General features: G+C 42.3%; 1 protein-coding gene across 4 annotated transcripts in view; it reads right to left on the minus strand.

The window, feature by feature from the left end:
* agbl1 (AGBL carboxypeptidase 1) overlaps positions 1-15,590 on the minus strand; it is a 246,003-nt gene that overhangs the window by 37,985 nt on the left and 192,428 nt on the right. For all 4 annotated transcript variants that reach the window (XR_015753858.1, XM_087981474.1, XM_043677060.2 and 1 more), the window contains one exon: positions 11,079-11,248. Coding sequence is in view for 3 of the 4 variants with exons in the window: in XM_087981474.1 (XP_087837600.1) it covers positions 11,079-11,248 (170 nt within the window). In the remaining variant the exon portion in view is untranslated. The remainder of the gene's footprint in view (positions 1-11,078; positions 11,249-15,590) is intronic.

Here is a 15,590-nt window from a genome sequence, read left to right on the forward strand (position 1 = left end):
CACAGTCCCGTAAATTGATCACACCTCAAAGAGCCTGCAGCTGATTAATGAACCCAGGTCCCATTCCTCTGCAGCTTACTGCATGCAAATAGCTTTGATATCATTTATCTGCTGTCACCAAAGGTGATCAATGAGGTGATAGATGGCACAGCTGGGATTACCTGCACAATAGAAATAGCTGGCAGTAAAATTCCAAAATTCCATTGGAAAAGAAGCCGAGAAATAAATTACAAAATCAAGGAGCTTACTACACAATAAAAGGCAGCAGAATGACTAAACTTTCTTCCTCTTAATTGAAGCAAATCAAGTGGCCTTATCAAAACTGAGCTGTGAGCAGCTGCTAACTTCAGAAACAAAACAAATTTCACAAATATCCTAATGTCAGAGTGAAACAGTGGCATTGCAACAATCTTGTTTCAGTGACTGGCTTTACCTGTGACCGGAGCTATTTTAAATGAATGTTTGTTGGCCAGACCTGCGTTATCGTTTGCTGTCAAAATGCCCGAGGTCATTCACAACAGACCATTTTGCCCTGATGCCAGGGATCTGGATCATGAGCCACTCCCCAGTCAGAGGTCAGCAATGTGAGGGGCTCACAGGCACAGATTGGCAAAGGGGTATCTTACCGTTTTTTGCTGACAACAACCCGTTGTCTTGACCACACCATTATAACCAGACACTCTTTTTATATTAACATAGTTAGCACAGAATAATAAAGGAAGAGAGAGAGAGTGTAAGTAGCACATGACAGACATTAAAAAGAATTTAATCTGTCCTCTGAGAACATGCGAGCATACAAATTAGGAGCAGGAGGAGGCCACTTGGCCCATCAAGCCTGTTTTGCTATTCAATACGTTCATCACTGACAGGAGTACCCCACATTTCCACCTTCTGTCCCTTTTGATTGTCAATAATTGATTTCCTTCAGCCAAAAAAAATTAAAAGGCCCTGCTTTCACTTCCTTGCAAAAACTCATAACTGTCTGAGAGAGAAATAAAATTCTCCCCATCTCAATCTTAAATGGGCAATGCATTAGATTTAAACAGAGACCTCTAGTTCCAGTTTCTACCACAAGCAAAAATATCTTCTCCACAGCTACCTTGTCAAAAGCTCTCAGGATCGTATATGTTTCAGTTGAGTTTCCTTTATACCTGCAAACTCCAACCTCGCCTGCCCAATCTTAAAGTTCTGCAATCTCTCATCATTTAGATTAAATGCCTCATTTTTATTCTTCCCTCCAAAATGGACTATTTCAATTCACGATTTCCCACATCAATCTCCGTTTATCAGTTCTTTGCCCATTCATTTAATCTGTTTCTATCGCTTTGTGTGGCTCTTTCATAACTTACCTCCCTTCCTAAAGTTGTGCCATCTCCCAACTGGGAGGTGGGAGACACTGTAAAATGGCAGAGAAAAACATCAGAATTATACTGACTTTCGATGTAACTGGCAGTGGGAACTGCCAACTCTAGACTGAGGTGGCGAATTAATGGAGACTTTTCGACCACCACCAGCAGTTCACCAGTGTTGGAGAGGCCACTACATAGAGAGACCCTGGCAGCCTTCCAGAGTAGGGTAGGCTGATCCATAGCCCACAGAGGAGACATTCCTCATCCAAAAATGCACAGACTCATCCCACAGAGACATTCCACCATCCCACAACAGCAAGCTGCCTGTGAATACTCACTGTCATACTCTCAAATCCAACTCTAAGAATGGGTCATGGGTCAGACCAAGTTGAAGGGCAAAGATTAGGGATAGAAACAGAGAGAAGGAATTTGTGAGACTTGAAAGGGTTCAGAAAAGATTTACAAGGATGTTGCCAGGGTTGGAGGGTTTAAGCTACAGGGAGAGGCTGAATAGGCTGGGGCTGTTTTCCCTGGAGTGTCAGAGGCTGTGGGGTGACCTTATAGACGTTTATAACATCATGAGGGGCATGGATAGTATAAATAGACAAAGTCTTTTCCCTGGAGTGGGGGAGTCCAGAACTAGAGGACATAGGTTTAGGGTAGGAGGGGAAAGATATAAAAGAGACCTAAAGGTCAGCTTTTTCATGCAGAGGGTGGTGCATGTATGGAATGGGCTGTCAGAAGAAGTGATGGAGGCTGGTACAATTACAACATTTAAAGGGCATCTGGATGTATATGAACAGGAAGGGCTCAGAGGGATATGAGCTAAATGATGGCAAATGGGACTAGATTTACCTAGGATAACTGGTCGGCACAGATAAGTTGGACCGAAGGGTCTGTTTCCGTGCTGTACATCTCAATGACTCTATGACTCTGGTAAACAGAGATGCCAAGAAGCTGTGCCTCATGTTATGCAACATTGGAGTGCATGCATCTTTTGGGTGAAACCAAGCTGGACATAATTTGCTTCTTATCTTGTGGCCTACTGCTATTTTTTATACTTAATATACAATCATTCATGTTGATTGCCCCAATAAATTTAACTAGATTCCCTACAGTATGGAAACAGGCCCTTTGGCCCAACAAGTCCACATTGACCCTTTGAAGAGTAACCCACCCAGACCCATTCCCCTACATTTACCCCTGACTAACCTACCTAACACTATGGGCAATTTAGCATGGCCAATTCACTTGACCTGCACATCTTTTGGATTGTGGGAGGAAACTGGAGCACCCAGAGAAAACCCACGCAGATACAGGGAGAATGTGCAAACTCCACACAGTCGCCCGAGACTGGAATCGAACCCAGGTTCCTGGTGCTGTGAGGCATTAGTGTTAACTACTGAGCCACTGTACCGCCCCAATACTATCACATATTCAAATAAAAGAATAAGTTTACCAGATATTGCAAGGCCTATGAAAACTTGTTACATTTTGTAAATCCCTTAAAAATCATGTTACTACCATCATCAATGATTTTTCTTCCTTCTTTGTTCATACATTGAAAGGGGAGGAAAAGAAAGCTCTTGATAATGGCAGGAAGATAACCCTTGAGGATTTATGATGTCACGCAGCCTGATGATGACCAACATGTTAGCCCTGCACTCAATCGCTTTGGTCCAAACCCCATTGAGAGTACAGAGCTGGAGTTTGAGCTGCAGAACATGGAGATGTTAATTGATTTTCTATCGGAAAAACATCTGGATTTTCAGCATAGTAAGGCATAGATGTGGGGCAAACTTCTTCTGAGTCTACACACTGTAAATCATGCTGTCAGCGCATTGATTGCTGTTGTTTTCTTTTTTAATGCATTAATGATAATTTTCTGACTTTTGGCAGGGAGCCTCACCCCGGGAATGCACATCAAATATCCTGATTAATCCAGAAAGCACCTACAGTGCATGATAGAATATCTGGCACTTGTTCTCAGTAGGCAAGACCTCCCTCTATGTTCATGTTGGAAAAATCTGCTTATTATACTGATTCACAAAGTATATTTGAGGTATTATTGTCATGTAACATAATTACTCAAAACAGCTTGGAAGAACATTTGCTCTAACTTTGTAGATCTCCCCCAACCCTATAGCTTTGATTTTGATTTTTTAACTTGAGTTAGGATTAATGTCTGATCACATTAAATGTTTCACGTCTATCCACCGATCAAATTCTGGCAAGGTCAGAGGTGGGAGCATAAACTGGGGTGGGAACTGGATGCTGTCAGAGGATCACAGGAATAGAATAGGCCATTCCGTCCCTTGAATGTGGTCTGCCATTCTGGATCATGGCTGATCAACTATTTCAACACTATTTTCCTGCACTATCGCCTTATCCCTTGCTGTCATTAGTAACTAGAAATCTATCAATCTCTGTCTTGAACTTACTCAATAGCTAAACTTCCACAGCCTTCTGTGGTAGAGAATTCCAAAGATTCACCACCCTCTGAGTGAAAAAATTCCTCCTCAGCTCAGTTTTAAATCATAGAATCCCTACAGTGTAGAAGCAGGTCATTCAGCCCATTTAGACCACACTGACCCCTCAAAGAGCATCCCACTCAGATCCGCCCTCCTACCCTGCATTTCTTGTGGCTAACTATCCAGCCTGCACATCCCTAGACAATATGGGCTATTTAGCATGACAAATCCACCTGACCTGTTCATCTTTGGACTGTGGGAGGAAACCGGAGCACCCAGAGGAAACACACGCAGACACTGGGAGAATGTGCAAACTCCTCACAGACGATCGTCAGAGAGTGGAATCAAACCCCAATCTCTGATGTTGTGAAGCAGCAGTGCTAACCACTGAGCCACCCTGGCCTGCCTTTCTTTCTGATACTATTCCCCTGGTGCTCGACCCCCACACACAGGGGAAACATCCTTTCTGAAACTGATCTGTCTATCTCTTCACAATATTTTTAGGTTTCGATGAATTAGCCTCTCATTTTTCTAAACTCCAGAGAATAAAGGCCAATGTCCTCACTCCTTTCTCTCAGTACAGTCCTACTATCTTCGGAATCAGTCCTCTGCTGCGCACTCTCCATGGCAAATATATCCTTCCTTAGGCCAGGGGACCGGAACTGTGCAAAATGATCCGGGTGCAACCTTACCAAGGTTCAATAGAAAAGAAGCAAGACATCTTTGCTCCTGTACTCAAATTGTCTTGCAATAAACATATTGTTCACTTTATGAAAGGCTTGCAGTGACTGTATGCTGTCTTTGAGTGAGTTACAGATAAGAATGTCTAGGATGCTCTGGACATCAAGGACTTAATTTTAACAGAAAACAGCTCAATGTTGTTTTTGTCAAGTATATGGAGGGTTTTCACTCTGCGAGGCCTAACAGGTTTTGTCGCTCAATCCAAACGACCTAACTAGCAAGGTACCATCCCCCTGGGGCACCTTGCTCATCCAATGCTCGCACAATCCCCCCACCACCACAGGCAGATGTACTTGTCACTGCTGGGACATCACAGGATCCCTGGCAATGGTGCCAATCTTGTTGTTTACCTCGTCAATGGTTGGCAGTTGGAGCTGCCCTGCTCATTTGGAGCTATACGGAAGACAAGGAGAACTTGGTGGACAGGGACCAGGAAGTCCTGGTGTACAGGGTGGTGCAAAGGAAATATTTTCTTCCCATGGGATCAGCGGAGGAGGCCAAGACACCAGATCCTTTCAGCCTGAGACTTCTATCTAAACTCTTTCGCAAGATAGTCAATAACTGCCTCCACTCTGCCAGAGTAGGTGCCACCATCTTCATCCTGGCACCTCAAACTGTCTCTGGTGCTGTACCCATCTCCTACCTAAACTCTTGCTCTACAACTCTAATTAGTTTGCAACAGCTTCCCTCATTCACTCCCACCCACCCAATTCCCACACCCTGCCTGACCTCTGTGCTGCCTTCTCACTCACTTGGGTCACCTCACCACCTTTCCCCCAGATGCAGTAATAGTGATGCCACCCACCTTCATCGCACTCAATCACTCCCTTTCCATCATTCCAGGAGAGAAATGACACATAATTGGGCTGATAGTGACAGGACAGTGCTGGTGGGATGTCTGATATTTGGCTCCTTACCCCTGGTTGGAGGACCTTAACCTTCACTAGCCAGAACTGAGAACATTCCTCTGGAGATGCCTGTCCAGCAAAGTAAGCTACATTGCCCACTGTTATGCTGGCCCACATTTCTATCACTATGCTAATATAACATGCTCAAATTTCTACCCCTTGATTATGTTGCATCCTTCCTTTTGTCACCTGGAAGTACTAATGACATTAGAAGGGGATTGAAAGGATGCTACCTCCTCCACTTTTGGGGAACACAGAACAGCTGCCTTAGAGGAAGCCCCAACCAGGCAGCCTCCTGTTCCCTCCACCAACTCAGATACTGATGCCTTGGTGGTTCTGATACCCAGCAATTCAGGCAGCATCCGAGGACAGGCAAAATCGACGTTTCGGGCAAAAGCCCTTCATCAGGAATAAATGAAGGGCTTTTGCCCGAAACGTCGATTTTGCCTGTCCTCGGATGCTGCCTGAATTGCTGTGCTCTTCCAGCACCACTAATCCAGAATCTGGTTTCCAGCATCTGCAGTCATTGTTTTTACCTCGGTTCTGATACCCAGACTAGAGCCAGGAGCACCTACTGGTTTGTATGCTATTGCCACATCTCTGTAGCTTTACTGGACAAACCCTCCAAGATTGACCAAGGCCCACTCACGTGAGTGACTTAATCACACATTCCTGAACAATGAGTGACCCGATCCTTGATTGACGTCTGCCCAACTCCTCGATGGTGTTCCTGGGACTCTGCAGACTGCACTGTTCCAACATGTGAGTGAGTAGCCCTGAGATGCATCCTGATCCAGTCTGGGAGCCTCCATGCACAATGTGTCCTTGCAGCAGCATTTCAAGGAAAGGCGCTGGTGTACTCCAAATGGCAGCATTGATGTGCAGAAGCACACTGTTAGCCTATCGGAAATGTTTGATGACCACGTGGTGAAGTTGGTACATGTCAGAAGCCAATTTCTACGGAAATGGCCTGTGTGTGATTGTTGCCCATGGAGCATAACCTAAGATATTGGGGCTGAGATGGAGGTCCAACTTGAAATCATGAAAGCTGATCACCAATGCATCCATTATCTCTGTCGCCATCTCTTTAAACACTCTAAAAGGAAAGTCATTGGATCCCAGGGATCTGTCAACTATCACTCGCCTTAATTTCTCCAACATTCCTTCTTGACTGATACTAAATTCTTTCAGTTCCACACTCTGACCAAACCCTTGGACCTTAATTATTTCGGGAAGAGTTCCTAGAGTTTCCTCTGCAAAGGCAGAGGCAAAGCACTTATTTAACTTCTCGGTCATTTCCCTATTTCCTATTCTAAATTTTCCTGTCTCTGTCTGTAATAGAACCACATTTGTCTCTCCTAATCTTTTTATTCCTTTTTATTTACCTATAGAAGCTGTGACAATAAGTTTTTTATGTTTTTTGCTTTTTTATGTTCATATCCTATTCTCTTTATCAATTGGATGGTTTCCAGAACAACATAGTTGCAGACTGGTTTCAAGCAAGCTGGAATAATAGCTCTTTTTATTGGTACAATAGTTCTCTTCATGCTGGATGGACTACATTAAAATTGACAACTTAATCACGATCAGACTGCACAGAGTTGCTGAAAATCCTAAACGTACAAAAGGACAAAAGGGGCATTAGAACCAATAGAAGTTTTCTTTTATATTCCTTTCATGGGGTATGGGTATCACCAGCTTGTTCAGCATCTGTTGCCCATTCTTTACCCATGACTGCGTGGCGGTGAGTGGCAACCATACTCTACCCTTTAATATGAGAGGGACTACTTCCAATGGGCACCAGAGCTGAACTGAACCTATCTGCAATTCATATTGTCATCCTGATATCATGCTGGTACATAGAACACAGATCATAGAACATTACAGTGCAGTACAGGCCCTTTGGCCCTCGATGTTGGGCTGACCTGTGAAACCAATCTGAAGTCCATCTATCCTACACTATTCCATTTTCATCCAGCCCAAGGCAGGACCCTACACTCAGAATCTCAGTGTAACCTAAGCTATCAAAGCCAATTGCAAGACATGTATCTACCTAAGGGCAGTCTGGTTTGTCAATGACAAATCAATGGGAAAACATAACATCATGGCCAGTGGAAGGAGAAGGTGATTGATGCTCTCCAGAGTGGGTGCTATCCATCAGGACTACACCTTAGAATGGTCAATGTTCAGCCAAGACAGCTCCTAATTTTTAAAAGTGGACAATCAATACTCATCGTAACAGGTTATTGAAAATAAAATAGTGCAGATGCTGACAATCTGAAATAAAAACAGAAAATGTTAACTTGGGATGTTAACCATTCTCTGTTCCTCTCCAAACATTTTCCAGCAAGTTGTGATTTCAACTAGAAGAAAGCATGAGTTTTAATTTCTTGTCATATTAAGCGCCCTTGATATTATTCCCCAACTAGTTGCCATAAGCAACAGATTCAACGAGGTAATTCAAACATTCTTGATTACATTACACTTGTTTTGCCTTGTCGAGTTCTCAATGCAGAATGCCTCAGTTCTGCTCTCCTAATGTCAATGCTTGTGGTGTTGCTGTTTAACTCTGATATGTTCTATTTAAATTGCTTTCTGATGTCAGTCACCCTGTTGATTCAGATGAGTGGAGATTAATCAATGTTTCTGCTGCTTTGTCGCTACACACAGTTTACAAACACAACACAATGTAAAACAATGCAGCAACATCCTCAACAGCATCGGGAACCTTGTAAAACAAAATTCTCTGCAATAATCATCAGAAAACTAACTGTACAGTATCCACCAGCTCACTGCACCTTCCAGTAAATAGGCTAATCACTGTCATGTAATCATAGGATGATAATTCAATTGCTCATGGTAGAAAGCTGTCTCTGATACACACATGGTGCAATGTATAATCTGTGGTAACTGTTGTCCGATAGTCCAACTGATTAGCCACAGGCGTGACTAAGGTGACACTGATTAATCACATGCTTTAGTGGAAAATGTTGCCTTCAACGCAGGGAAGTGAATACTACGTGTTTATTGACTGTCATTAACTGCAAGGCCTTGCAGTCTTTCTCTGTCTCTGCAGTTTGGATTTCTGGCATGAATTTATCAGATGCAACATATCTTAGTGCAGCTCCCTGACCTTTGTCTAGCAGTCTTGAGGAAACTCTGACTCTGCTGGTGTGATAACTGAGCACACTAACTTGTACTTTGAAACATGTCAGACACAGCTGCTTTTAACCATCCGGATTAGATTCCTATCCATTCCAATCCCGCTCTCTCCATCCAGACCCAGATTCTTATTTCCATTTTGAGCCAGATCCTTATTTCCATTTTGAGCCACATCCTTCTGTCCACCCAGATCCAGCCCCCTGTCGAATGACCATATCTTCCTGACTTTGTTCTTGTTCAAACATTCAGTTACACCAGTTTTACATCTCTATTTCACCATTACCACCATAAGCACTTGCCTATGCCTTTTACTCTGGCCACTTTCACTATTTGCTTCATTCTCTTTCCCCCACCCTGGCAACAACATAAAAATCATTTTCCAGCTCCTTTCAAGTCTGAAGAAGAATCATACTTGAACCGAAACGTTAATTCTGTTTCTCTCTCCACAGATGCTACCCACTCTTTGCCAATGATTTACTAGCTGCTCATCATCGGTCAGGAACATTTTCCTCTTCTGACCTATAATTGTTATTCTGATTGGTTGGGCCAATGGTTCCCAAACTCTCACACTGTGACCCAGATTCAAGGCTTAATAATCGCTGCGTGAATCAGAATTAGAATAGTAATTTATTGTCACTATAGAGTTAAACAACACAGAATCAGACCCTTTGGTCCAACCAGTCCATGTCAATCATAATCCCAAGCTTAACTAGCCTCATCTGCCTGCACTTGGCCCATATCCCTTCAGACCTTTCTTATTCATGTATCTGTCCAATTGTCTTTTAAATGTTGCAACTGTAACACTTCCTCTGGAGGTTCATTCCATGTACGAACTACTCCCTGTAAAAAGATGGTCCCTCATGTCTTTCTTAAATATTTCTCCTCTCACCTTAAAAATATGCCCCCTACTCTTGAAAATCCAAAACCTTGACATGATGTCCCAACTCCTTTACTCAAAGGTCTGAGCAATGAAGACAAGCATGCTAAACGCCTTCGTAACCACCCTGTCTATATGTGACACAAACTTCAAAGAATTATGCACATGAACCCCAAGGTCTCTCTGTTCTACAGCGTTACCCAAGGCTCTACTTTTAACTGAATAAGTCCGGCCTTTGTTTGTCTTACCAAAATGCAATAACTTGCATTTATCCAAATTAAACTTCATTTGCCACTCCTCAGCCCATTGATTAATTCATCAAGATCCCTTTGTAATCTTAGATATCTTTCTTCACTCTCCACTATAACACCAATTTTGGTTTCATCTGCAAACATTCCAACCATGCCTTCTATATTCTCATCTGAATCATTTATATAAATGACAAACAAAAGTGATCCCAGTACCGGGCCCTGTATTTTGACAAAAAGGTACAGTGGAATATGTTTAAGTTGCCGTACTCCAGCCCCTGTATTAACAACAGGAGTGGTCTTTCTGTTATAACATGAAGGCAGCTTTTACAATTTGACTAGCACTCCATGTCAACCGCAGTTCCCCTTTGCAGTTGGGTGTTCCAAAGGCTTAAGGCCTGCTAAATTGACCTGCATTATTCATCATTTTAGAAAATAATCAGTGGTCAAAGAAATAAAGCAAGAACAGTAATCCAAAGATTTCACTTTTCAGTGAACCATTTTAACAAGAAATAGATAAAAATATGACAGTTATGTGCAAATGAACATTGAAATCAGCAGCCCAATAGTGTTTTCTTTTTAAAAAAAACTACTTTTTCGGTTTTAACTTGCTCACCAAGAGTGTAATAAAGTAAATCTGAATTCTTAAGAAGCCACATGTGGCCAGTAGTTAATGTATTGGACAGTACTGGCATAAGGAAATAAGTCGGTTCAGGCACTGATCACATCGTGTGGAGATTTGGTTCCAATATATTTCAGCTTACAGTTTGCATCGTGTGTGGAGAGAGAGAGAGAGAGAGCTGGCTGTAATATACGATAAACAACTTCTACTTTCTTTATGTGGAAGAGGGCTAATTCCAACGTGTGTGGCTTAGACCATAAGAGCATTAGAAAAAGGAACAGGAGCAGGTCATTTGGCCCTTCAAGCTTGCTCTGCCATTCATTAGGATGAAGGCTGCTTACAGATTCCATTGTGAATAGAAGAGGGCTGGGGGAGTTTTGGCTGACCTCTGAACTTTGCTATTCTCAGTTTCTGAACGTCACTTTGTGCTGTTTTCACAGGATCTCACAAGTGTGTAACATCGTACCTCCTTTCCCCAAGTAACCTAAAACCCTGGCTCAACCACAGCTCATCTTTTCTGCCTGATTTATGTCTTCCTCTCTCCTTCTCTATTCAATTTTAATGGTGTCCTGCTGCATGAAGCACAACCTTCACTGACTCTTCTTAAAAGTGAAATAAAAGCTTGTCAGTTAGCTATCCAATTGAGATCAGACTTTTGTTCCACAACCATCTAGCTAATGAACATTTAGCCTCCACTTACCTGGGTGTCACATGTCTATCATTCGGGAGCTCATTATCAGGATCAAATACAGCGCCATCTTCAGTTATCAGCTGTTTGCTACATGACCATTCCTCTTTCTTTAACTTCAGGAGCCCTGCACAGAACTTAGCTCCCACTTCTTCCAGTTCCCGGGTTCCAAGTTGGAGACCCTGTCAGTAAAAGAAGTGATGTTTCAGTTTAGTGTGCTGGTTATTTACGGAGCAATGCAAAACTTCTGATGTTCCTTTTACATTCTCTTCCATTAAGTTAGAGCTACTGTGGATTTATTCAGCAGTCAAAGATGACCAAATGGGACTACGATTTGCTTATCTCTTATTCAGGACAGTCAGACAGATAATTAGTTTTATTGAAAAATCATCATGGTAACAGCTGCCGATTTGTGATGACAATACACATTAAACCTTTGTACACTCCAGTCCAACACCGGCATCTCCAAATCACATTAAACCAGTCACTATAATTCATAACATTGTTATAGACAATCATTAAAATAAGATAAATGATTAAATAATAAAAGGATTGCACAATATGATCATTTTAGCCTACAAATAACTGCAGTGCATTGTAAATGCAGGTCTCATTAATTTATTGAATAGAAATGAAAGGTTCACTATCCTCTGCATTTTGTATTAAAGCCTATAGATCATATTTTGTCATACTTAGTCCATTAAATCCCATACTATTTATGAGGTGAAGGGTGTTAGCAATTCAGAGTGGCTTTTGTATGTTTTTTGGCATGAGGGAGATATGCTACCTGCATGAGCACACACTACCAGTTATTATCACTGTTTCTAACTTTGCAAGGACAGAACAGCCAATTTCACAGATATTCATCTGATGAGATCCAACAATGAACTCTTGCTGCACACCTTAATGATGACGCGAGATGTACCAAACAGGTCTGACAATCATGGCCATATTTTCTCGCAAGAGTAACTATGAATATACCAGTACTCATGACTATTAAAGAGTGAACCAAAGAGCAAACTTTAGGATCTACACAGTTGCAGTTAAATGCTGTCCTAGTTATCCTGCTTCTCCATCAGTTTCATTCTAACGATATCTTACCAATAGACTTGGCATTCCTACAGGTGGAGAGTGTGTGAATTTGAGCACTTATTCACCACATACAAGGTTATCATGAAGGACTCTCCTTCTCAATCTCTCTCTTCGCCTGAGGCATTGTGACTCTGAGGTTAAAAAGTGTGGTGGTGGAAAATCACAGCCAGTCAGGCAGCATCCGAGGAGCAGGAGAGTCAATAGATTAGATTAGATTACTTACAGTGTGGAAACAGGCCCTTCGGCCCAACAAGTCCACACCGCCCCGCCGAAGCGCAACCCACCCATACATTTACCCCTTACCTAACACTACGGGCAATTTAGCATGGCCAATTCACCTGACCCCTGCACATTTTTGGACTGTGGGAGGAAACCGGAGCACCCGGAGGAAACCCACGCAGACACGGGGAGAACGTGCAAACTCCACACAGTCAGTCGCCTGAGGCGGGAATTGAACCCGGGTCTCTGGCGCTGTGAGGCAGCAGTGCTAACCACTGTGCCACCGTGCCACCCAGGAGAGTCAATGTTTTGACTCTCCTGCTCCTCAGCTGCTGCTTGACTGGCTGGCTGCGCTTTTCCAGCACCACACTTTTTGATTCTAATCTCCAACATCTGCAGTCCTCACTTGTTCCTAGACCCTCAGATTAAGCCACCCCCAGTCATCTCTCTCTCTCTCTAAAGAGGAGCAATCCTATGGTCCAGGAGAGCTTTGGTAACTTAACCTTTTCTGGTGCATTACAAGTGCAAAGGTAAAGACTTGACTGTTAAAGTGTAATTACATTTTAGCAGTCATACACAAACTTTATATTTAATTTTTTAATTATTTCCAAATCACTTTTTTGAAGTGTTTTTATCTTTTTGTCTCTTTTATCCCTCCTGTTTAATTTCACTTCTCTTCAGTCCAGTTTCTCAATATGATTTTGCATTGAATTAAATATTCTGACTTACACTCTCTGGTTTAAACTCCATGGGAGCTAAATTAGATAGGCCCAAATACAGGCTCTAGAAGTGTGATGCGTAATTACCCCATGCCGGTTCAGTTTAATGTAGGCAGTACGCCAACGTTGCACTACCTGCTCATTATAATCACTGCTGCCTTTCAGGCAGTGCTAACCACATTGGTTGCATGCATCAGCAGGGAGCCTAGTATTGTTACTTGCTAGCACTACCTAAAGTTAGCCTACCGTACTTAAAAGGAAGATAAATTGTGGATACTTGAGCTGATGCTAAAATCTTTCAGAATGATATTGTGCAATATTAATTCTATAGCAATCAGATTGAGTGGAAAATGCTATAAGATTCAAGTTGAATGTTATTGTAAATTCTGTAAGATGCAAATTGAAATGGGTTTGTAATTTTTTTTTCAAATTTTATGAATAAAATCTATTTTTGGGATAAAAACAATGTCGCCAGGCAAGGATTGTGTCGTTGCAAACTCACTGGAGGGCGAGATTACACAAAGTTCTTCTGCAGAGGATTCATGTGGAGATTTCTGTTGATGAGGTTACAGAAGAATGGTGTAGGAAATACACAAGAAAATGCATGGGGCAGTGCAAATTCTGCACATTAAGTCAAGGGATAAGGGAGAAATGGGAGATGAGTGATAATGCCCCTGGACTTGCAATGGCTAAGCTAATACTCAGGGAACAAGGATCCAAATCCGACCAGTGAAGCTGGTGGAATTTAATTGAAACTAATAAATCTAGAATAAAAATCCGGTGACTACTGAAGCTACCACGAATTGTTGTTAGAAAAAAAACCTCTCTGGTTCATTAATTAAGGAGGGAAATTCTCCATCTGTCCATGCTCTACATGTGACTCCAGACCCACAGCAATATGATTCACTGTTAGCCACTTTCTGTATTCAAGGACAGTTAAGGGTGAGCACTAAATACTGACCTTGCTGGCAACACCCACATTCCAGGAAAGAATAAAGGATTGACAGTGAACTTGGCTCAGGGGTTTGTGCAGAGCTCAGAGGTCATCCTATCCAGCCCAGTTCAGTTAATTCATTGGCTGGATGGCTGTTTTGTAATGCCAAGTAATTGTTCAATATTTTCATTGGCTGATATTACCAGAAAGGTATCCCATTCGCAACCTTTCCCCTCACCTGGGGCATGGTGACCCTCAAGTTAAAACCACAAAAAGTGGTCTGTCTCGTCCTTTCTAAAACAAAAAGAGCAGCCTTATGGTCCAATAGGACTATAATAATTTTATCTTGATGTTCGTGCCTAACCCCATCAGTCAACCTTTGGCGCCAACCATGATGCAATGGCAGATAGTCAAGATGTCAGCTTCTAAAGCAGCACCTGTAAATACTACCAGACATTGTAGTGCTTCAGTAGAACCTGAGAACACAGCAAGCTCTGACGATTGCCGTTGGAGATATGAATATCAGTGTGGAAAGGGGCCTCTGACCTCTACTCAGATGGAGTGGCAGTAGCTCCATTTAGCAGATCTCTCTCAGCATGATAGCATCCATCCTGCCCTGCCACTCTGACAGGTATTGCTAATGACTGCCAGCCAACTCTTAACAATTGGCACCCATGCTGAGCTGGTGCTGACTGAAGGTAAATACCCACAGCTGCTCAGCATTATATAAGGGAGCCCCTCTCCTGTGTTCTCTTTTGAAAATTAACAGCCTTCCACCAGCCGTGTTGCAGCCATTAGCAGCACCAAGTTCATTTTCTACAACTTTGTTCACCCCGATCACACAGATTTTTATTATTAACTCATTGGATGTGGACTTTGCTGGCTAGTTCAGTATTTATTGCCCAGCTCTAATTGCCCAGCGGGCAGGTGAGAGTCAACCACATTACTGAGGATCTGGAGTCATATGTAGGCTAGACCAGATAAGGATGGCAGTTTCCTTTCCAATGGGCATTAGTGAGTCAGATGGGTTTTCCAATAATTGGCAATGGATTCATGGCCGTCATTAGACTCTTAATTCCAGATATTTTTTCTACTGAATTCAAATTCCATCATCTGCCATGGCAGGATTCAAACCCAAGTCCCCATAATGTTACCTGGGTCTCTGGATGAACAGTCCAGCGATAATACTACTAAGCCATCACTTCCCCGATCCTATACAGTTTTGACTCTCTTGCAACTGCAAATCTCAGGACAAAAACTCACTGAAGGTTTGTCAGCAAATAGAATTGTATGAACAGTCAGCACTGTTCAAATCCACTATTGATCAAAAATTCTGCACCAATATCTTGGAATTTCATACCTTACAAAACAATCATGTTATGGCTAAAATACAAACATTACCTGTAGTCTAAATTATCAGAATGAGTAAATGGAGATTAATGTATTTCTCATAATTATGTCTTCCTTTTAACCTGAGCCATTGCTTTCTTCCATTGTACAAAAATAAAAACATTTCGTTTCAACAATAAAGACTTACATTCATCTAGCACCATCACAGGA

Source organism: Chiloscyllium plagiosum, unplaced genomic scaffold (assembly GCF_037043375.1).
Source record: "Chiloscyllium plagiosum isolate Xiang-an unplaced genomic scaffold, Cpla_swu_hap1 HiC_scaffold_39, whole genome shotgun sequence".
NCBI classification, from domain to species: Eukaryota; Metazoa; Chordata; class Chondrichthyes; order Orectolobiformes; family Hemiscylliidae; genus Chiloscyllium; species Chiloscyllium plagiosum.